At 41.4% G+C, this 22,415-nt stretch overlaps 1 protein-coding gene and 1 long non-coding RNA gene across 3 annotated transcripts in view; one reads left to right on the top strand and one right to left on the bottom strand.

Moving 5' to 3' along the window:
* Window positions 1-22,415, bottom strand: part of LOC137342813 (uncharacterized) — a 192,544-nt gene that overhangs the window by 112,016 nt on the left and 58,113 nt on the right. The gene's annotated exons all lie outside the window — the stretch shown is intronic.
* LOC137342545 (tissue alpha-L-fucosidase-like) lies at window positions 268-22,308 on the top strand. 2 transcript variants are annotated; one of them, XM_068006489.1, is made up of 8 exons: window positions 271-779; window positions 7,628-7,762; window positions 8,808-8,945; window positions 9,920-10,025; window positions 13,079-13,279; window positions 14,180-14,366; window positions 15,842-15,942; window positions 19,371-22,308. In XM_068006489.1, the coding sequence occupies exons 1-8, from the start codon at window positions 424-426 to the stop codon at window positions 19,509-19,511; spliced, it is 1,365 nt and encodes a 454-aa protein (XP_067862590.1). In that variant the 5' UTR covers window positions 271-423; the 3' UTR covers window positions 19,512-22,308. The 2 variants fall into 2 exon arrangements, with proteins under 2 accessions (XP_067862589.1, XP_067862590.1); XM_068006488.1 differs by lacking the exon at window positions 19,371-22,308 and having other exon boundaries at window positions 268-779; window positions 14,180-14,362; window positions 15,843-15,937.

The raw sequence follows: 22,415 nt of genomic DNA, 5'->3' as shown, positions 1-22,415 counted from the left end.
GTAAAATTGTTTACAATGGGGTGGGTGGGCAGTGTCTGAGAAAACTTTTTTTTGGTTTATGAAACACACAACGCAATTATTTTCATCGCACCGACCATATCGTGGTGTTACTTGTGAGTGATAACATTTAGGGTGAAAACGATACCTCCAAGATTTCGCACTCTGTGGTGAAGACATTGCCACTTTAAGGCTAATTCCTGTCCAACGATCATAATTTGCCGGAAACCTTCAAAGGTGAAAAAATTGCTGTCTGATAGTCTGGGGGGAGAGAGGATGTTGTACAGAGCTACACCCGGAGTTTGGAAATAAATGGAAATATACAATTGTAACATTTGAATACTTTGTTGCAGCAGAGTCTTTAAGAGTGAAGTAACGCGAGAGACTATTTCCGCCCCTGTTTACAAGTAGTGCGAATTGCAGATCATGGGGTTGAAGAGTTTTGTTAGTTTTATTTGTCTTACTGGGTGTTTATGGCCGGGGGCTGCCCCCGATCGCCGCTACCAGCCGGATTGGAAGAGTCTGGACAGCAGACCCTTGCCCCCCTGGTACGACGAGAGTAAATTTGGGATTTTCATCCACTGGGGAGTCTTTTCCGTGCCCAGCTACGGGAGCGAGTGGTTCTGGTGGAACTGGGAAGGTTTGCATCGGCTCAACTATGTGGAGTTTATGATAAAGAACTACCCACCGGGATTCAAGTACAGCGAGTTCGCTCCGGCATTTACCGCGGAGTTCTTCGATCCGGATCAGTGGGCGGAACTGATCCAGGAATCCGGAGCCAGGTACAAGATTGCAAAACCCAGCAAATGTTAGGAATCATCAAGAGTGGCGGAGATTGCAAAGCAGTGTAATGCCTGCGGAGCTGTGCTTACAGAGTACCGGACATCAAAATAAGTCACAATTTCAAACCGTAGGGAGTGTTTTCCCTATCCTAATAGTGACCTTTGACACTCCAACAGTTTTTTTTGTTCTGGGTGTGAGCAACGCTGGCATGGCCCCATTTATTGCCCACCCCTGGATATTCTGAGAAGGTGGTGTTGGGCTTCTTCTTGAATCACTGCAGTCCTTGGTGATTGTGCCCACCCACCAAGCCATATTATGGTTTTCTTGTTAATGTGATTGGTACTAATTATTTTTACAACTGAGCGGTTTGTGAGGCTACTTGAGAGAGCATTAAGAGTCAATCCCATGTTGTGGGACCAGAGTGACATTGTTAGCTAGACGGGGTAAGAGTTGCCGTCACTGAAGAATTGTAAACAATTTTACAACACCAAGTTATAGTCCAGCAATTTTATTTTAAATTCACAAGCTTTCGGAGATTTTCTCCTTCCTCAGGCAAATGTTTACCTGAGGAACATTTGCCTGAGGAAGGAGAAAATCTCCGAAAGCTTGTGAATTTAAAATAAAATTGCTGGACTATAACTTGGTGTTGTAAAATTGTTTACAATTGTCAACCCCAGTCCATCACCGGCATCTCCACGTCACTGAAGAAAGTCGCATTGGCCCAGAATTTGCTGTAGCCGGTTATATGCCCTTCTCCCTCATCTGTTTATCTAGCGTCCCCTTAAATGCATCTGTGCTAGTCGCCTCAACTACTCCTGGTGGTAGCGAGTTTCACATTCTTACCACTCCAGGCGAAGAAGTTTCTCCTGAATTCCGTATTGGATTTGTTAGTGATTATCTTATATTTATGGCCCCTAGTTCTGGTCTCCCCCGCAAGTGGAAACATCTTCTCTACGTCTACCCCATCAAACCCTTTCATAATCTTAAAGACCTCTTTCGGGTTAGCCCTCAGTCTTTCTTTTCCAGAGAAAAGCACCCCAGCCTATTCAATCTTTCCTGAAAGATATAACCTCTCATTTCTGGTATCATCCTCGTAAATCTTTTTTGCACCTTCTACAGTGCCTCTATATCCTTTTTATAGTGTGAAGACCAGAAATGTTAGCACTACTCCAAGTGTGGTCTAACCATGGTTCTGTACAAGTTCAGCATAACTTCTCTGCTTTTCAATTCTATCCCTCTAGAAATGAACCCCAGTGCTTGGTTAAAACAGCGCAGAGTCTGAACAAGGAAGTGTAAATTAGTATAGTGAATTCAATATCAAATCAGGTACAGAAAAAGAAATAAAGAGAGGGAAAGAAAGATTGGATTAAGAGAGAGAAAAAAGAGACAGGAGAAGTTTTAAAAAATGAATTTAAATTTAAAAATTCTCCAACAACAATTAAAACCTGAAGGACTGAGACTCCACACTTGTAATAGTTAATTTTCAGTGCCAAAGAGGTTGTTTGGCAGTAGTTAACATTTATCATGCCATTAAAAAAGGTACTTAGACGGAACTGGACAAGCCCTAACTTTCTGTGGCGAGTTTAGTTTGTATCTACCTTGCAAGTACAGGAATGTCACGTTGTTCAACATATTTCAATGGTAAGTCAGACAGAGAGATGCCGTTTTCACAAAGCTAATGGTGGAGCAACGTATCTCGAATAGCAACATCCGGATTTTCTTGTTTAGCCGCGCATCTGCCCTCGCCTGAAGTTGCTGTGCGATTTGCGCTTAAATAACGGTGAGCGCCGTTTGCCTCACTGTTATTTTGACTACCAATTCTGGGCCAATCTCAGGTATCACGCTGGTGAATTGTCGCTAGACTTTCTCGAAGGCTGGTATATCCTTCATGGGTGGGGGAGCTGCCGGCGAGACGAGCCACCCGAAATTCATGTGCTGCAATGGCAAACTGCCTGTGGAGATACGCCAGGCACCAACAGCTCATTGAAATTGTTGAAATGAGGTCTGAGACCCAATTTTGGCCCAACCTCTGGCCTCCTGCATGAGCAGTGCCGATTTTGGGCCCAAAAACAGGCCCGGCCAATTTTCTACCCCAAAAAGAATTATCCCTAGAAATTTAATTTTCTTTTCTACTCTTGGTCATGTTTCCCCAGCCTGTTCCCTAACCTCTGGTGTGAGAAGCTTCCCCAATAACACATTTCTTCCCTGCATTCACACTGCAAATGTTTTCCTCAAAATATTGGGATGTTTTGATTCCCAGTAGGAACATATGAACTGGAGTAAGCCACTCCAGTCATGAAGCCTGCTGTGCCATTTTTGTTAATCATGACAGCTCTTTTAAACTCCAATTTCCTGCCTTTTATTCCATAACCGTTAACAGCAATTTTATTCCATATCGATTAACAGCAATTAATTTAGTGCCTTTAACATGATAAAAAGTCCCCAAACTGCTTCACAGAGGCGTAACCAGACAAAAATTGACAACAAGCTAGCAAAGGAGATATTAAGAGGGGTGACATTTAATATCTGACTTCCCAAGTGTCTATTGCTCTTTTAAACTGCTCAATTGACTTTGCATCTATAGCCTTCTGGGGCAGTGCATTCCACATTCTCAACCCTTGGTGTGAAATAGGTTTTCCTGCTTTGCTTTTAACCGGCTTAGCTTGATAACAAGATTATGTCACCTCTGGTTTCGTTATCAGAAAGAGGTAATTCTCCATTTATCATTCTCCATTTACCCTATCAATTCCCTTCACTATTTTAAATACCCTATTTAAATCATGCCTTGGTCTCCTCATTACCAGAGAATATAACACAAGTTCATGTGCTTGCTGACCTACATTGGCTCCCAGTCTAGCAATGCCTCAAATTTAAAATTCTCATCCTTGTATTCAAATCCCTCCATGGCCTCGCTCCTCTCTATCTCTGTAACCTCCTCCAGCGCGACAACCCTCTGGGAACTCAGCATTTCTCTAATTCTGGCCTCTTGTGCACCCCTGATTTTCATCACCCCATTATTGGTGGCCTTGCCTTCAGTTGTCTAGGCCCCAAGCTCTTGAATTCGCTCCCTAAAACTATCCGCCTATCTACCTCTCGCTCCTCCTTTTAAGATGCACCTTAAATCCTATCTATTTGACCAAGCTGACCTAATATCTCCTTGAGTGGCTTGGTGTCAAATTTTGTCTGATAATGCTCCTGTGAAGTGCCTTGGGACATTTTACTATGTTAAAAGTGCTATATAAATGCAAGTTGTTGTTGTTTAACCAGTCTCTGACCATAACTGTCCCTTTATCTCCGGGTATCATAGAATCATAGAATCATAGAAGTTACAACATGGAAACAGGCCCTTCGGCCCAACATGTCCATGTCGCCCAGTTTATACCACTAAGCTAGTCCCAATTGCCTGCACTTGGCCCATATCCCTCGATACCCATCTTACCCATGTAACTGTCCAAATGCTTTTTAAAAGACAAAATTGTACCCGCCTCTACTACTGCCTCTGGCAGCTCGTTCCAGACACTCACCACCCTTTGAGTGAAAAAATTGCCCCTCTGGACCCTTTTGTATCTCTCCCCTCTCACCTTAAATCTGTGCCCCCTCGTTATAGACTCCCCTACCTTTGGGAAAAGATTTTGACTATCGACCTTATCTATGCCCCTCATTATTTTATAGACTTCTATAAGATCACCCCTTAACCTCCTACTCTCCAGGGAAAAAAGTCCCAGTCTGTCTAACCTCTCCCTGTAAGTCAAACCATCAAGTCCCGGTAGCATCCTAGTAAATCTTTTCTGCACTCTTTCTAGTTTAATAATATCCTTTCTATAATAGGGTGACCAGAACTGTACACAGTACTCCAAGTGTGGCCTCACCAATGCCCTGTACAACTTCAACAAGACATCCCAACTCCTGCATTCAATGTTCTGACCAATGAAACCAAGCATGCTGAAAGCCTTCTTCACCACCCTATCCACCTGTGACTCCACTTTCAAGGAGCTATGAATCTGTACTCCCAGATCTCTTTGTTCTATAACTCTCCCCAACGCCCTACCATTAAGGGAGTAGGTCCTGGCCCGATTCGATCTACCAAAATGCATCACCTCACATTTATCTAAATTAAACTCCATCTGCCATTCATCGGCCCACTGGCCCAATTTATCAAGATCCCGTTGCAATCCTAGATAACCTTCTTCACTGTCCACAATGCCACCAATCTTGGTGTCATCTGCAAACTTACTAACCATGCCTCCTAAATTCTCATCCAAATCATTAATATAAATAACAAATAACAGCGGACCCAGCACCGATCCCTGAGGCACACCGCTGGACACAGGCATCCAGTTTGAAAAACAACCCTCTACAACCACCCTCTGTCTTCTGTCGTCAAGCCAATTTTGTATCCAATTGGCTACCTCACCTTGGATCCCATGAGATTTAACCTTATGTAACAACCTACCATGCGGTACCTTGTCAAATGCTTTGCTGAAGTCCATGTAGACCACGTCTACTGCACAGCCCTCATCTATCTTCTTGGTTACCCCTTCAAAAAACTCAATCAAATTCGTGAGACATGATTTTCCTCTCACAAAACCATGCTGACTGTTCCTAATTAGTCCCTGCCTCTCCAAATGCCTGTAGATCCTGTCCCTCAGAATACCCTCTAACAACTTACCCACTACAGATGTCAGGCTCACTGGTCTGTAGTTCCCAGGCTTTTCCCTGCCGCCCTTCTTAAACAAAGGCACAACATTTGCTACCCTCCAATCTTCAGGCACCTCACCTGTAGCGGTGGATGATTCAAATATCTCTGCTAGGGGACCCGCAATTTCCTCCCTAACCTCCCATAACGTCCTGGGATACATTTCATCAGGTCATCCTGATGAATAGTTGCTGAATTTCCCCAAGGTCAGTATATCCTTCCTAAGGTGTGTGCTCAAAACTGAACACATTATTTCCAAATGATGTTTGATCAGTGCTCTGTATAATTGCAGTAGGACTACCTTGCTCTTGTATTCTAAACTTGTGATGAAGCCGAGCATAACATTGATCTTTGAATTGCTTTTTGTATCTGCAGGCTAGCTTTTAATGACTTTTATGTACTTGAACCCCTAGATGCCTTTGTTCATCTATTACCCCCCTTCCCATGCTTTACCATTTAGATTGTACTCCTATTTGCTATTCTTGCGTCCGACTACACACTTTATGTTAGACTGCATCTACCATCGTTCATTCGTTCACACGATTAAGCTAATTATTTATTTTCTGTTTTCTTCGCAATTCAGCATATCTCCTAGCTTATATAATCTGCAAACTTGGATATACTCCCCTCTATTCCCAAAGCTAGGTCATTTTTATATATATAGGAAATTGTGGATGCATTAGTTCTAATCTTCTGGACCCACTGTGAGCAATGCCGAGGGGGAATCTGCTAAACTCTTTATTATATATATATTAATAAGAATTTAGCAGATTCCCTCATGGCATTGCTCACAGTGGGTCCAGAAGAGTGGAGCAATCGCATCTACAATTTCCTTGCCCGTTTCTTATAATATGCTCTAATGGAAACTGTCTTGGCATCAGGTGCCTTATTTATGTTTATTTTAACATTCTACCCTTCACTAATCTTTGGTATTGTATCTTCCTTCTCCACTGTGAAAACTGAAGCAAATCAAGATGAACTATTCCTTCAATAAATTAATCAGAGGTGTACCATGCTAGCGATAGAGGTAAAAACCGGAAATTGGAAGTAAAAACAGAAAATGTTGGAAACACACAGTAGGCTTATCGGCTTCTGAAAACAGATAAGACAGATCACTGTTCTGGCAGAGATCAGTCATCAAAATGGAAGAACTTTTGATCCCTCATTCCAACAATATAGCCTGTGCTCCCACAAACTTCATCCCAAATGAGGTTTGTACTCCATCAAATCCCCCTGTTCTGGGCTCATTACTGGATAGTGGAGTAAAATGTATTGATGATGATAGATGTGTGGAGCAAATACAGGAAAATACAACTAAAGGGGTTCCGATGTTGTTGTAAATGAGATTATTGCATCTGAACCCAGAGATGAGGTTATTTTGTTTGCAATCCATTGTATACATCCATTATTTTTATATATTGTTAAAAATGAAGTCTGTCCTATTGATGTGTGGAAGATCCCACCTCACTTTTCATGTCTGACCTTGATGGCTAGAATGTTGTGTTTAGTTGATGTGTCCGTAATGTCCTCGCTGAAACATTATATTTTTGACAGTCACTGCAAGATTGATTGAATTCAATCTGCAATGGATTATAGGGAAACATACTACAGCCTTTCATACGAGGTGAAAATTGGCTGTCTCCACATCCTCAGTGAGGGACTGGTATATTCTATGAAGAGTCCCTTTTTAGTGCTGTTGTTTGTAAATCTAGATTCAGTTACCTAAATAACTCTCCCAGAATCACATTAAATCTGTACGTTAGCTACATCATTCTTGCAGATTTGTTGCTGCATTTTGTGTGTGTGTGTTTCTTAATGTCACTTGTGTGGCCTCAGAAAATATATTGGTTAGAATAACACAACAACATCTCCATAGAACTTACTTCAATTTACAAAACTTTTATTTAAAAGCCAGACATAAAACTTGAATTGAAGAGAACATCAAGTATCAATCTGTGCAAAGATTTTTTTTAACCTTTTTCTTCTCATAAGGCTGACGTTACTTTGAATTAACAGCAGTATGTCACAGACTGCTGTTCAATCTCCTCAGTTAATCTGGATCTATTCAGGGGTGCCAGGGACATTGGTATTAAATGTTTGTAACCCTGTGTAATTCCCAACAGCTTTCTATCCTGTGGTTTGTGATTTCAGGTATGTGGTGCTGACGACCAAACACCACGAAGGTTTCACAAACTGGGGATCGCCTGTGTCTTGGAACTGGAACTCAATTGACACGGGTCCGCATCGAGATCTGGTGGGTGATCTGGCAGCTGCAGTTCGAAAACGGTTTGTACTTAATTTTAAGTATTTGGGGAAACTGCAGTGTATTTATAATCACACTGATACATTTTGACATTTGAAACCCATGATGAGCCCACAGAATGTGGACAGACTGGTGCCGAAATCTGCCGTCTTGAGCCAGTGCCAAAAATTTAATGCAAAATTGGAAATACTCTGGGAATTAGTACCGTGGTCCAATGTGTTTAGATTTTCCTGTGCTGGGAACCCCCTGCAACTATGCAGACACTTCCAGCCTCCTTGTCCTAAAACACACTTTCTGGTGATGTGATTTTCTTTTTATTTCTGGTATTTACGAAATGCTAAATAACACAACAGCAATGTATTATAATCATTAATGGTTTAACATCCATAAAATCAACGCCTTTATTTTATTTTCTGTGATATCTTCTAAATTCAACAGGAATATCCCCATAGCGATGAAGAGAGCTAAAGTGAAACTTGCTGATTAAGTTGCCAAAAGTGCAGTATTTCCATTTACAGCTTTTGAAACTTCAGAAAGAAACTCATGAAATTAGTCAAAGGCTGTACTGAGCCTGAAAGAGGAATCGCTAAAGGAAGCTGTTAACATTTAGCTGAGGTTCCTATTCTCAAAGACCGAGGATTATTCACTGAGCCTGAGCCATTGAAATGCATTGCTGGGGATAATGTCCCAGCTAAACCGCAGAAAGTCCTTCAAGCACTCTTCAAAGCCCACTGTCTGCCTCATGTAGCTCTCTCTGTCCTTCTCCTTCTCCTCCTCTCTCAGTACAGTCTCAGCCAGTGCATTGGAGGCATGACTCTCACTTTGCCTCCCCTCACTGCTACACCTCTTGATCTTTATAACCTTATGGATTCTCAAATGCTCTGTGGGCTCCAGTTGCTTCTCTAGTACAATCTCCGGCTGGTGCCCTACCTACCCTGTCAAAGGAGTAATAAGGTTTATAGTTGTTTTCTATGGTTCTTTTTCCAATTATTTGTCAAAGTTTTAAAAAAGAAGTTAATGGTGCTTTTTGAAATTTAATGTATCAAACTTATTTTTCTGTTGCAACAGGAATTTATATTATGGAGTGTACCATTCTCTCTTTGAGTGGTTTAACCCTCTCTACTTGTACGATAAACAGAACCATTACAAGACCCAGAAATTTGTTGTGGAAAAAACACTGCCAGAGCTGCACGATCTGGTCATGAGGTAATGGGATATGGTGGTCTTGATGTTAGAGTTTTGCAATATTGTCTGTGAGTGCATCTGATTACTGACAAACGCAGAGTGTTTGCACAGGGAGATGGCATTTACTTCAGACTGAATTCATTCTTTGCCATTACCAGGTAGACTCAAACATTACAAGTGGCTCTTTCCATTACCTGCTTTACAGCTGGAACCATCAGCTTAAATGGTGTTGAGGGCAGTGGTCAGTGAAGGGGTGTGTCATGTATTGGAGAATTTTTCAGGCAGATTTAATTCTAAAATTGACAAGAATAACTCACTCCAACATCTAGGAACATAGGAACAGGAGTAGGCCATTCAGCCCCTCGTGCCTGCTCCGCCATTTGATAAGATCATGGCTGATCTGTGATCTAACTCTATATACCCGCCTTTGGCTCATATCCCTTAATACCTTTGGTTGCCAAAAAGCTATCTCAGTTGAAAGCTTGCCCTGTGTAAGTAAACTGGCCTGGAAATTATACAGTATGATATTGGTGTATGAAAGCATGAAATTCCTTTTTCAAAATGGTTTAACATCTCTGCTAAAATAGCAGACAAATGATTTCCACTCAAATAATGAGGTGTTTGCACAGTTACATTTTACAGCATAATTTCCAGGCATATATCTACTATGATATGAATTTCTTGCAATTCCTTTTGGTTAGTTTTTAACTCCAGGTAAAAACGGATCCAGGGTAGACACAGACTGATGGTACCAACATCACAGTGTCATTAATCATATCATTACAAACACAGTAGGCATATTCTTTGTCTTTAAGGGAAAATTTGGACGTTGCATTAAAGTTGGTTAAGGTGCTATAGTTCTGTACAATTGAATTGCCACCACGACCAAAGGTGAGAGCCATTTTTATAGGCTGCATTTCTCACTGGTAAATCAGATCTGTTTTTCCATAGTCACACTCTTGGAATAACTGGAAATTGTTTTTCCCCCCTGACAGGTATAAACCAGATATAATCTGGTCAGATGGAGACTGGGAAGCACCAGATTGGTACTGGAATTCCACTGGATTTCTGGCCTGGCTTTATAATGATAGCCCTGTCAAGGTAATTATTAACAAAATTCACAAGATCATTACGGAGGATTATAATTAAGGAAGGCCATTCAGTTATCTAAATTCATCCACCAGAAAGATCCTAAAATCCCTCCATTGTGGCATTTAATTATTCCTGAAACTATTCCAATATTTTTGCCTCCACTGCTCTCTGGAAGTCCATTCTTAGTGTTGATCACTTTTTGTGGGTAATTTTGATTTTCGTTGATAGCATAAAATGGGCGATATTGGACCGGTCGCCTGTTATACACCCGCCTGATTTTTCTATCCATTGAAGGAAAATCAGACGGGGTGTATAATGGATGCCTGATCCAATATTTGCCTGTTTTACGCCATCACTGAAAGTTAAAATGACCCCATTGTGTGAATGGAGCATTTCCTGATCTCAGCCCTAAAATTGCCTTTTATTAGTTTGAATCTGTATCATCTTGTTCTACTCGCACAACCTAATTGTAAGTAATATTCCAGATTTACCTTTGCCATTCCCTTGACTATCTTTTATACCTCCTATAAGATCACCTTTCCATACTGAAAAGCTCTTGTATCTCTGGTCGTTCCTCATAACTTAGACCCCTGATACTACAGATCAGCCTTGTGGCTTTGCCCCAGTGGTTGAATATCTCCTTTGATTCTTAGTGACCAGAACTGGGTACAGTATTCAAGATGCAGTCTGACCAGAGCGCTGTACAGTTTGATCACTACCTCCTCTAATTTATGTGCTACTCTTTTGATTACGTAGTTCAACATTCTGTTTGCTTTGTCGGTTCCTGCTCTGCATTGGTTAGGCGTGTTTAGTCTTGACTGTATCAAGACTCTTGGGTCTCTTTCGGCTTCATCCTTGTCTGTTTCTCCATCATTCATGGAGTACATGTGCCACCTGTTTTTCCTTCCTGTGGTGCAGCACTTTACATTTGTCTGCATTAAATTTCATCTGCCATTGTTCTGCCCACTTGCCTAGTTTGTCCAGCTTATTCTGTAGTTTCTGAGCTGCCTCTTCCAATTCCACCGCCCCTCCTAGTTTGGTATCACCTGCAAATTGGACTACATTGCATCGAGTTTCTGAATCTGCATCATTTATGTAAATCAGAAACTGTTGTGGTCTTAACACTGAGCTTCGAGGCACCCCTTCAGAACTTCCTCCCGCTCCAACACAACGCTTCTAACGAGTACTCATTGTTTCTCACCTTTTGGACTTTTTCTTATCCTTTGCTAAGGTTTATCCTGAATCACCACCGGTTTGAGTTTAACTAATAGCCTTTCATATGGAATTTTGTCAAAAGCCTTTTGGAAGTGTAGGTGCACCATATCATAAGACTTTCCACAAAGAAGTCGAGGAGATTGGTCAGGCAGAATCTTCTCTTCCTGAATCCATGTTGATTGCTGTTAACTAGGTTATTATTGTACAGATAATTCTCAGGTTACTCCAAACAATTAATTCCATTATTTTAAATAGAATCAAAGTAAGACTAATGGATCTGTAGTTGCATGCGTCTGTCTTGCCACCCTTTTTGAATGTGTACCACAATAGTCTGTTTCCAATCTACTGGTACCTCCCCAGTGTCCAGTGACTCGCTCGTAATGTTTGTCAGTACCTCACAAATCCCTTCCCTAGTCTTTCTCAGCACTGTGGGAAAATACCATCAATCCCCAGGGATTTATTTGTTTTGAGCCCTTTTAGCCTTTCTAGGACTTCTATTGAAGTCATCGATTTTACTTGGGATACCTTTTTTGGGGGCGGCGGTGGGGGAGCATATTGTTCATCTCTTCGCTTGTGAACACTTGGAGGAAGTAATCATTCAGAATATTTATTATTTTGTGCTTGTCCTCAGTTTTGAGTCTGTTTGCATCTTTACTGGCTTTCACTTCTATTCTGACTCCCCTCTTACTGTCCTGGTATTGACATTTTTTTTACTGTTTATGTAGCCTCAGCTGCTATGCCCTTTTTTAGGTCTCTCTTTGCTGCTGTGATCACCTTTAACATATTTTAGTGTTTTCTTGTATTCATCCCACTGTCCCCTTCCCCTTGCTCCCTGCAGCATTTGTGGAGTTAGTCTTTGTTTGTTTATCTTTGCAATTCTCTACCTCAGATGACTGTGGATCAGCCATGATCTTATTGAATGGCGGAGCAGGCTCGAGGGGCCGTATGGCCTACTCCTGCTCCTATCTCTCATGTTCTAATCTCACTTGTTTGTTAATCTGTTTGGGATCAGGCTTGCTTAGATGATGCTGGTTCATTTTTACCCTGCCTATTTAGCATTATATTTTTTAAAGGTGTTACTCTTGCCTTCTACTGAAGTGTTATTGAACAATTCCCCCCTCCCCACCCCCCCACTATATACTTGCGTTAATTTATCTGATTTAAAGTTATGTATTTGGCTTCTGGTCTTGGATGTTTCTGACTCCAGATCATCTTAAACTTGATCATTCTGTGGTTGCCGCCCCCCAGAGCTGGTACAAATTCCACTTTGTGTATGTTTTCTGCATCATTTACAAATACCAGTGCAAGATGAGCACTGCCTCTTCCAGCTGCCTTGGTGCACTGAGTCATGAAGCAGTCCTGCATTACATTTACCAACTCTAACTCCAAACTGCTTGGATTTTCCAAAGTTTGTATTGAGTTGATGGAAGTGTCCCATTAAAATAGCTTTCCTGTTCTCACATGCCATTCCTATCTCTTCGTAGAGCAAATTGCCCTCATATCCATGCTAACCTGGTTGTCTATAGAATACCCCCCTGAGTTAGCTTGGATTTTTTTTTCGCACTAAGAGATGTTCATTTTTTAGCTTTTTACCTCCTACAGGATCAATTTCATTTACTTCCCAGATGTCTCTGACATATAGGGTTACACCACCTTTTTTGTCCATTCTGTCTTTTCTGAGCACTCTTATACACCTGAATGTTCTCTCTATTCCCCAGGAAGTTACTTGGCATCACATCTTAAGGTATGCAGGTGGATTTATTAAAATCATTCCCACCTCCCTCCAAATCACATACACTTGTAAAAATGTTTGGTCTTCTACTGTTGCTATTTATTTCTGTTGCTAGGATACTGTGGTAACCAATGACCGCTGGGGAGCTGGCTGTCGCTGTAAACATGGCGGGTTCTACAACTGTCAGGACAAATTCAGCCCAAGCAAGCTGCAAAACCACAAATGGGAGATGTGCACCTCGATTGACGAATGGTCATGGGGATATCGCAGAAACATGCAGCTGAGTGAAGTGATGGACCTGCCATCCATTATCAGTGTACGTGCTCCTGGTTAATCAATGGTGAACATCACTAGAATGAAAATAAATGCAGGTGAAGGTTCATAGCACCCTGGTGTGAGTTTGGTTTGCCAACAAGAGGATCACAAAAACTGCCTAAGTGAATCAGAGAGTTTATCTACTGAGTATCTGAGTCATTTAGATCAGGAAGGTTCCTGGTTTGATTCCCAGTCTGTGCTGAGATGTTACAATTGGCCTGAATGCCCCTGAATTTGGGAAGGATGCTTCTGATTGCCAACAAGCGGCCTATGCTGAGAGTGCATGGATGTTGGGTTCAGCTGTGATGCCCCTACTGTTGATTCTCAATACCACCACTTGCAGATGAATATTAGGGTTTTGATTAAGGTACTGAAAATCGTTTGTCAAACCAACTTCTGCAAGGAGCCAACATCGTTAGAGGAGGAGGGGAGAAAATTGACGAGCTGTAACAATCAGCAGCAAAAAGTAATTCTTTACATTTAAAAAGGGGTAGTTCATGTGAAAAAGTGTCTGACAAACCATTTATTTTTTAGGGACAGAAAAGAGCTGTGAGATAAATTAGGATTTTCATCACACCTGAGTGACATCATGATGTGCTTTGACACGATTTACGGCAATGTTTATGGGTTTTGCAAATAAATAGAAAAAAGTTTGCCACATTTTTTCGTGAAGGTATTAACCGTTTGAAGCTAGTTAAGCATATGGAATTAGATCTATTTATTCAGCATAAAATGGGGTGGTGTAGACAATGGTAATGGGGTGAATTCTCTGAATGTGTTTGGTGTTGTGAACATGTGAAAAAACTGAGTGTGCGATTGCTGTTATGAGGCCAAGGATTAGAATGGGAACTATGGATCAATTGGACAATAGCTCAATCTCTCTCTTTCCTCTTTCTCTCAGAATTTACTGAACACTGTCTGTTACGGAGGCAACTTACTGCTCAACATTGGTCCGACCAAAGATGGCATGATCCCTCTCATTTTCCAAGAAAGATTGCGTGGCCTCGGACAATGGCTACGTGTTAATGGTGATGCAATATATGCATCAAAACCATGGCGAGTTCAGATGGAGAACGCTACTAATGTATGTCTATCAGGGTTAACTATAGCACAACTGTTTCTTTTCCATTCACTTTAGTGCACCATTCTTCATACTTATCTACACTTTCACTTCATGTTTAAAGACAAAACAAGAAATATACAACAACTTGCATTCTTTTTGCACTGCTGACATGCAGAGAGGGCCATGGACAAAGAGTGGACACTAAGCAAAAGGGGGAAAGGGAAAAAGAGAGGCTGGGGGAGAGAAAGAGAGGTGACAGGTCAGAGGTGGTGGGGGTGGGAGTTCTAGAGGGCAGGGGCATAGTGGTTGAAGCAGCAGCAACTGACAGTGGAGCAGAGAGAGTGGTGGAACAAGGAAAACACAGAGTGGATGGTGTGTGCAGGGATATACAGCTGGAAGTGAGTATTGAGGTAGGGTGGGATGGGGTGTGGCCATGGAGGGGTTTGAAGAAAGAAGAAGGATTTTGGTCAACAAAAGTAAGAAAAATTACAAATGTTAAAAAAGAAATATTAGACAAATTTTCAGAGAGTAATCTAAGTGGATTGACTTTAGTGTTTCTACAGCAACATCCTGATCTGTTCTGATCGAGTATATTTCTTACTCAGTATCTGCTGGTGCCAATATAATAAAATTCAATTGGAAAACTGGGACATAGTGTAGCATTTGAATGTCAGTCTTGAGATTTTGAAGTTCCTGCAATGCACTTATAGTCTTTCACACCATGCAGTGCAGTTACTGACAGCCATCAAGGGAGCTCACATATAGCTTTTCATACTGGTGCCAAATGTGTAGCAGCATATTATGTATCGGTACTTGTTCATCATCATTTCCCAACCATCATTACTTTTGAGCGAAATTATTCATTGGTGATTCTCGCCATGGGCCTACTGAACTAAAGCTAAAGACCCATGGATTATGCCCTGAGCAGTGAAAATGCCCTAAGGACAGTCTAGAATTCTACAGTTACTGTACCTGTGTGCAATTGCTAAATATTAATTTGGTGGAAGTGATGTTATGTCAATTGGATTTCGTGAGACTCTGCTTCTATCTTTTCTTTCACATTTCAGTTGTATCTTTGCACAATCCCAGCACTCATGTTCCCCATGAATCTTTGTCAATTAATTTCCGAGCAACTGACTTTTTGTGTTCAGTAATACCTGTGGACTTGGAAATACCAACATTCAGTATTGATGTATAATGGGTATGCAAAACCTAAAATGAGTATAAATTGTGCTAAATAATGAATTTATTGTAACTGACTTTAGTGTCTTTAGGGGAAATTGAGAAAGAAAAAGTTATTAAATTAAACAGTTCAATAGTCTTATTGATTTCTTTGGTTAGTTTCTTATGGATCGAATAATCAAAGAATCAGCCAGACAGCTTAACAGTTATTGTAGGAATATTAATGTGTTGTGACTTTGCTGTTATTCTTCAGTCACATTTCCCTGCAGTCTCTGCTTTTACTTCAGTGTTCACATTTGCGATGTGTCTTTGCCTGTAGGTACACCAGTAAGGGATCTACAGTTTATGCAGTGTTCACAAAGTGGCCCGCTGACAATATCCTAGAACTGGAATCTCCAAAGATCTCACCAGACACCAAGGTAAGTATTTAGGATTTGTTTCTTTCTATGTTTGCTTCTTGGGGCGTTTTCACAGCTGCCTCCTCTGGCACCACAGGAGGGGCTGGACAACAGACTTCTCCGTGACTACTGTCAGTCCCATGGACAAATGGATGGTGAAATTCCATTGTTGCTTTTGCCTCTGGTATTTATCTAGAACTTTGCTAAATATACAAAGAAGTTACTCAAGTCCTGTAATTATTGTTCTAAGATTATAACAAAGCTGAGTTATCTGATAATCCTTCCTCATTTTTTCTTTCTGTGCCTGTTTCTTTTTGTCTTGTTAATTCATTAATGTTTGCTTTTTACTTGTTCTGTTTATGCTCTTTATTCCTTCATCTCATTTTTATATTTTTTTCTTTAACTATGTTCCTCTCTTGTCACTCTGAATACACCTTAGTCTTTGTCTCTGGGTATCGACAGTTCCTTGGCCCTCAATACTTTTGATTGCCTTTACTTCTCCCACTCATTCTCTTTCCAACTCACTAGTTCTTTCTTGGTCGTTTATCACTGCAATTTCTTTCTGCTCACAACATAGTGAATATTTGAATACAGTTGTCAATGTTAGAGAAATGTTAGGTATGGGATTTACATAATCAAAAGTGTGAAATAGATCAGAAACCCATTCAAACACAAAAGATGATCATTGGTCCATCTAGCAAGCCTTCCAAACCACGCCTCAGTTTCCTTATTGTGATTCTAGAACTAATATCCCTATACTCCCTTTTCTTAATAGGAATTCATCCAGTCCTTTTTAAAACTTGCCGGGGTTCCATTACCCCTGCTGGTAATCTGTTCCACAATTCTATCACTTTCTTACTAAAAAGGAATTGCTTGAATTTCCTATTTTCTTTTGTTACCCTTAACTTTAAACTGTGTTTCCCGGTCCTCGAATGCTGTGCCTATCAAAAGAACTGTCCTGAATCCAAATTCTCTATATCCTGCTACCATGACTGATCCAAAGTCCCTCTTTACCCTTCTCTTACTCCTGATATAGTTAAAGAATGCTTTGCTATTGCCTGTTATATTTTCTGCTATATTCATCTAATGTTTCCTGTATTTCATCTCTCGTCAGTTTCTTGGCCTTCATCAGCTTGATTTTTCACTTCTTTCTGCCTTGTTCCTTCCTGTTCCTTCCCTGGATGTTTCAGAATTTATATATGCCTTTCCTTTCACCTGATGCCTTCGACGACATCCCGTTCCATTCATGTTGGTTTTGATTTCCTGTTACATCCTCAGTTAGTTCCTGGGATAAACTAACTCTGCAATGTAAAAAAATGTCTCCTTAAAAGTTTCCTTCCACATTCTTCCGTTTCAATACTTCTTCCTATTTTATTCCTTTCATACAGCAGTTCATCTTCTCTCCTCTCCTGAAATGCAATTTCTTAATAGTTCTGTTCTCACTTAAACTTATTTTAACTTTTATGATCACTGGATCCCAAATGGTCCCTCACTTGTCTTATTGTTCTCTCCTCATTAGCTAGGTGCAAATTCAGTACTGCTCATCCCTTTCTGGTTTGCTTCACCTGCTGTTTAAGAAAAGATTCTTTAAATGCTTCAATAAACTACCTCACAGATCCTGATTCTCTCTACTGCAAGTCCCAGTCTATGTCAAGAAGATTAAAATTTGCTATGATTGCAACTGAGACCTTATTACTCATCTTCATGACTTTCCTCGGCTGTACATCCACCTCCATTTTATTTTTTGCTGGCATGTAACATTATTCCTGCCTGTAATTTATTTCCCCTTTCTATCTTCCAGATCCACCCAAGGGGATTCTATGCCAATTCCCAATTCTTTCCTCTCAGCAACCTACCCTGATAAACAGTGCCATTCCTTCTTTTCTAATTTCCCTGAAGCACACATGGAATCATAGAATAATACAGCACAGAAGGAGGCCATTCGGCCCATCGTGCCTGTGACGGCTCTTTGAAAGAGCTATCCAATTAGTCCCATTCCCCTGCTCTTTCCCCATAGTCCTGCACGTTTTTCCCCTTCAAGTATTTATACAATTCCCTTTTGAAAGTTATTATTGAATCTGCTTCCATCACTCTTTCAGGCAGTGCATTCCAGATCATAACAATTCGCTGCGTAAAAAAATTTCCCCTTATCTTGCCTCTGGTTCTTTTGCTAATTACCGAATCTTAAACCTGTGTCCTCTGGTTACCGACCCTTCTGCCAAGGGAAACACTTTTTTCTTATTTACTCTATCAATTCATGATTTTGAACACCTCTATTAAATCTCCCCTTAACCTTCTCTGCTATAAGGAGAACAACCACACCTTCTCTAGTCTCTCCACATAACTGAAGTCCTGCATTCCTGGTGCCATTCTAGTAAATCTCCTCTGCACCCTCTCTAAGCCCTTGACATCCTTCCTAAAGTATGGAACCTAGAATTGGCTACAGTATTCCAGCCGGGGCCTAACCAATGATTTATAAAGCTTTAGCGTAACTTCCTTGCTTTTGTACTCTTTGCCTCTGCTTATAAAGGATCCCATATGCTTTTTTAACAGCCTTCTCAACTTGTCCTGCCACCTTCAAAGATTTGTGTATGTACACCCCCAGGTTTCTCTGTTCCTGCACCCTCTTTAAAATTGTACCATTTAGTTTATATTGCCTCTCCTCATTCTTGCTACCAAAATGCATCATTTCACATTTCTCTGCATTAAATTTCATCTGTCATGTGTCTGCCCATTTCACCAATCTATGCGCTCCTGAAGTCTGTTACTATCACACAGCCACTGTGCCTTTAATCCCATGGGCTTCAATTTTGCTAACAAATCTATTGTGTGGTACATTATCGAACGCCTTTTGAAAGTCCATATACACATAAACCTGCACATTTGTTCTGCATTCATCACCTTTAGCCAGGTTTCAGTAACTCTATTAGATCCCTATTTACCACCACTTCTAGCTCATCCATTTTTTTCCTTATGCTCAAGATAGCTTGCAATTTTAAAATGGAATCAGTGAGTCTCACTGCAGATGAATGAGATTTGATAGATCTGTTCATGGAATAGATTCCCAGTTCAAGCGGTTAATGCTAGGTCAAATAACATTTTTTAAAAGATAAGTATCTGGATATATCTGGCTATAAATTCGATCAAACGTTAAAAGGATGAATACAGATAGAGAAGTCTAAATGGTGCATGTAACATGAAGGTTTCTGAACAGCTGAACTACCATAATGTCATATTGAGGAAGTTAACCAGATGAGCACTTGGTCGAAAGGATGTTGGAATTTGTTTGATTCACCTGTGGGAAACAGGGAGGGACTTGTAAAAGTTTCCTCAGGAGATTAAATGGTTGTGTAGACTCAATGGTAGAGTGGATTGTACGTGGTCTGGGGAAGAAACCTGCTTGATGGATTGAATGTCCTCTTGTTCATGTCCTTGTGTTCTCTCTCCAGGTGACAATGCTGGGAATTCCACAGCCACTGAAATGGAAGGTTTCTCCCAAGCATGGCATTCTCGTCTTGCTGTCCTCTATTTCTCTCTTTACTCTCCCCTCAGAAAATGGTTGGACAGTGAAACTGGAAGGAGTTTCATAATCAGCAGAAACTATCAGCTGGGAGCATCTCTTGGTTTAAAAAAGTCTTAGTGACTTTGCACTTTTTTAATAATGTGACAAAGCAATATGATTTTAAATTTTTTGTATGGTGATTATAAATCAGAGTGATTTTTTAATGATGATTGTAAATCAATGTGATTTTATTTTTTTCATAATGCGATTCTAAATTTGATTCAGTGCCCCTATGATAAATCTCAGACTTAGGATATGTCAGTGTTCTGGTTCCCAAGAGGATGGATTAAAAGCCTTGGAGGTAAAAGCTGAAGAGGCTTGAGGGGCTAAATGGCCAACTCCTGTTCCTATGTAAGGTTATTGTACAGATCGCAGCATATGTTGCCCAACAGTGCAAGGGCTGAGTGAAGGAATATGACTCACTGGGCTATAAATTGGGCCGCGTAGGCCCCATTTTGTAGGCGCTGCGCGGCCTCCTAAGGACCCAAAAAGGTGTCCGGAATGTGCACGCAGACTTCTTGCATGACGTGGGCCGGACGCCATCTTGGTAAAGGCATTTGCGCACGTGCAGATAACCAACGCCAGCAGCATGTAAAGTAAGGAGTATATGTGGTAAATCAGTGTGCAACGCTGATTTTAAAGGGACAGATGTGAATTTGGAACACAATGCTCCAGCCATCACACTGTCTTAACCTCGTGCGGCTGAACATGTCCTAAACAGAATGGAGGACCCCACCCACCAGTGCTATTTAAAGGGACCATGCGGGATTTACAGGTTAGTTGTTGGATTATTGCTTCTGGCTGCTGATGCATTTGTACCTGTTTTTGGAGGTCTCCTATACTTGAATACTAGGACTAGGGGACATAGCCTAAAATTAGAGCCAGGACTTGCAAGAGTGAAGTTATGAAACACTTCTATATGCAAAGGGTGGTAGAAGTTTGGAACACTCTTCTGCAAATGGCAGTTGATGCTAGCTCAATTGATTGGTTGATTCCGGGTATGGAACGTTTGTCTTATGAGGAAAGATTGAACAGGTTGGGTCTATACTCAATGGAGTTTAGAAGAATGAGAGGAGATCTTATTGAAACATATAAGATTCTGAGGGGACTCGATAGGGTAGATGCTGAGAGGATGTTGCCCCTCACGGGGCAATATAAATCTAGGGGGCATAGTCTTAGAATAAGGGGTCACCCGTTTAAGATGGAAATGAGGAGGAATTTCTTCTCCCAGAGGGTCATGAATCTTTGGAATTCTTTACCCCAAAAAGTTGTGGAAGCTGAGTCATTGAATACATTTGAAGATGAGTTGGACAGATTTTTGATCAGCAAGGGAGTCATTGGATATGGGGAAAAGGCAGGAAAGTGGAGTTGAGGTAAAAATCAGATCAGCCGTGATCTCATTAAATGGCGGGGCAGGCTCGAAGGGCCAAATGGTCTACTCCTGCTCCTAACCCTTTTGGTCCAATTATTAATTTTAAATCTGAGATTGATAGATTTTTGTTAACCAAAGGTATTAAGGGATATGGGGCTATGGCGGGTATATGGAGTTAGGTCACAGACCAACCATGATCTCATTGAATGGTGGAACAGGCTCGAGGGGCTAAATGGCCTACTCCTGTTCCTATGTTCCTATAATAAAGTTTCATTACTCTACAGGGAGTGGGCTGGCTAGCTGAGAGGCAACAGCAAGGGCATTGGCAGAGTGGCAGGGGTGGGACAGGAATGCTGTCATCCTGAGAGAGGACAGCAGGTTCATGTTCCATGGAGCCACTGCCACTTGCTGCCTCCTGTTATGCGCCACCTTCTCCTGCAGGAAAGTGGGGCGTGTATTGGTGAGTATCCTGCAAGATGTTTGGGTGATGTCTGTTGTGGTTGAACAGCTGCCAGTGTGTGTGACCTGTGAGTTGTGGATGTACGGCTTGCAACAATCGTAATGTTTGAGGGTGAGAGGAAGCATCTGATTGGAAGAGTTGAGTACTGATTGAAAGAGTTTGTTGGTAGGTGGGTGATGGGGGGGTGTAGTGCGTGGAGCTGTGGATACGGCTAGTGGTGCAGTTGGTAGGAGATGCCACTTAACAGTTCACCTCACTCATCTTGACCACTCGTGTCAAAGCTTTGAACTTCTTTCTGCACTGCATCCATGTTCTTGGTGCTGTGTCTGGCATTGTCTTCGATCCCTACTGCCTCCCACTGCCTCGGGAGCATATGTCTGGAGGGTCTCTAGTCCCCTTGCGGATACAGTATGCCCCTCCTTCTGTCCACCTCTTGCACCAAGGCCTCTAGTGCATCAGCAGAGAACCTTGGCGCACGCTCTCTCGCAGGCCTGGTACAAACTCAGATCGGCGATTGGTGAGGTCTGGCGTGCAGAATGGAGGATGTGGGATTTAATAGTGCGCAATCTTTATTCAATGTTTTAACATAACACAACAGTTTGTAAACATAGGGATGGGACCTGCATTTATGTTTTACGTGTGCGATGTCTGATCTCCGTCCAGACTCTGTGCAGACCCCCATCTTATATTTTGCAAATAAGAGGTGCAGGCCGCCTTTAAGTGGTGCGATATCGGGCCCCCTGCTGGTGAGCAGCCACTGAACAGTGCAGGTAGGCCTGCCTGCTCGCAGCAATCATGTAAATCCCCAGGCAGCACGAATGTTACGTGCTGCCTGCATCTTAACGACTGAGCGCGGATTAATTGTTCACTGTGACCCTGGAACCGGTTTTGGGGGTTATCCAATAAAGCTCCCACTGTTTTGAGGTACTTAATCTGAACCTGTGACATTATAAACTCCAGATGTTGAGGTTAATAAAACAGTTGAACCATGAATTTTGCATTCTGATCATTTTTGTATTACATCACTTGTGCTTATATAAATTGTACAGAAGGTCAAAGATCAAACTGATTTAAATTGAATTTTAAAAAATTGGTTTTGG

This window comes from Heptranchias perlo, chromosome 26 (assembly GCF_035084215.1).
Source record: "Heptranchias perlo isolate sHepPer1 chromosome 26, sHepPer1.hap1, whole genome shotgun sequence".
NCBI classification, from domain to species: domain Eukaryota; kingdom Metazoa; phylum Chordata; class Chondrichthyes; order Hexanchiformes; family Hexanchidae; genus Heptranchias; species Heptranchias perlo.
The sequence above is the reverse complement of the archived record's forward strand: the minus strand, read 5'-3'. Positions and strand labels throughout refer to the sequence as shown.

Excerpts from the sequence above, each read along its gene's own strand:
- LOC137342545 (XM_068006489.1), top strand. The coding sequence starts at position 424 with ATGGGGTTGAAGAGTTTTGTTAGTTTTATTTGTCTTACTGGGTGTTTA. Across the intron at positions 780-7,627 it reads ATCCAGGAATCCGGAGCCAG|GTATGTGGTGCTGACGACCA; the intron begins GTACAAGATTGC and ends TTGTGATTTCAG. Across the intron at positions 7,763-8,807 it reads GCAGCTGCAGTTCGAAAACG|GAATTTATATTATGGAGTGT; the intron begins GTTTGTACTTAA and ends CTGTTGCAACAG.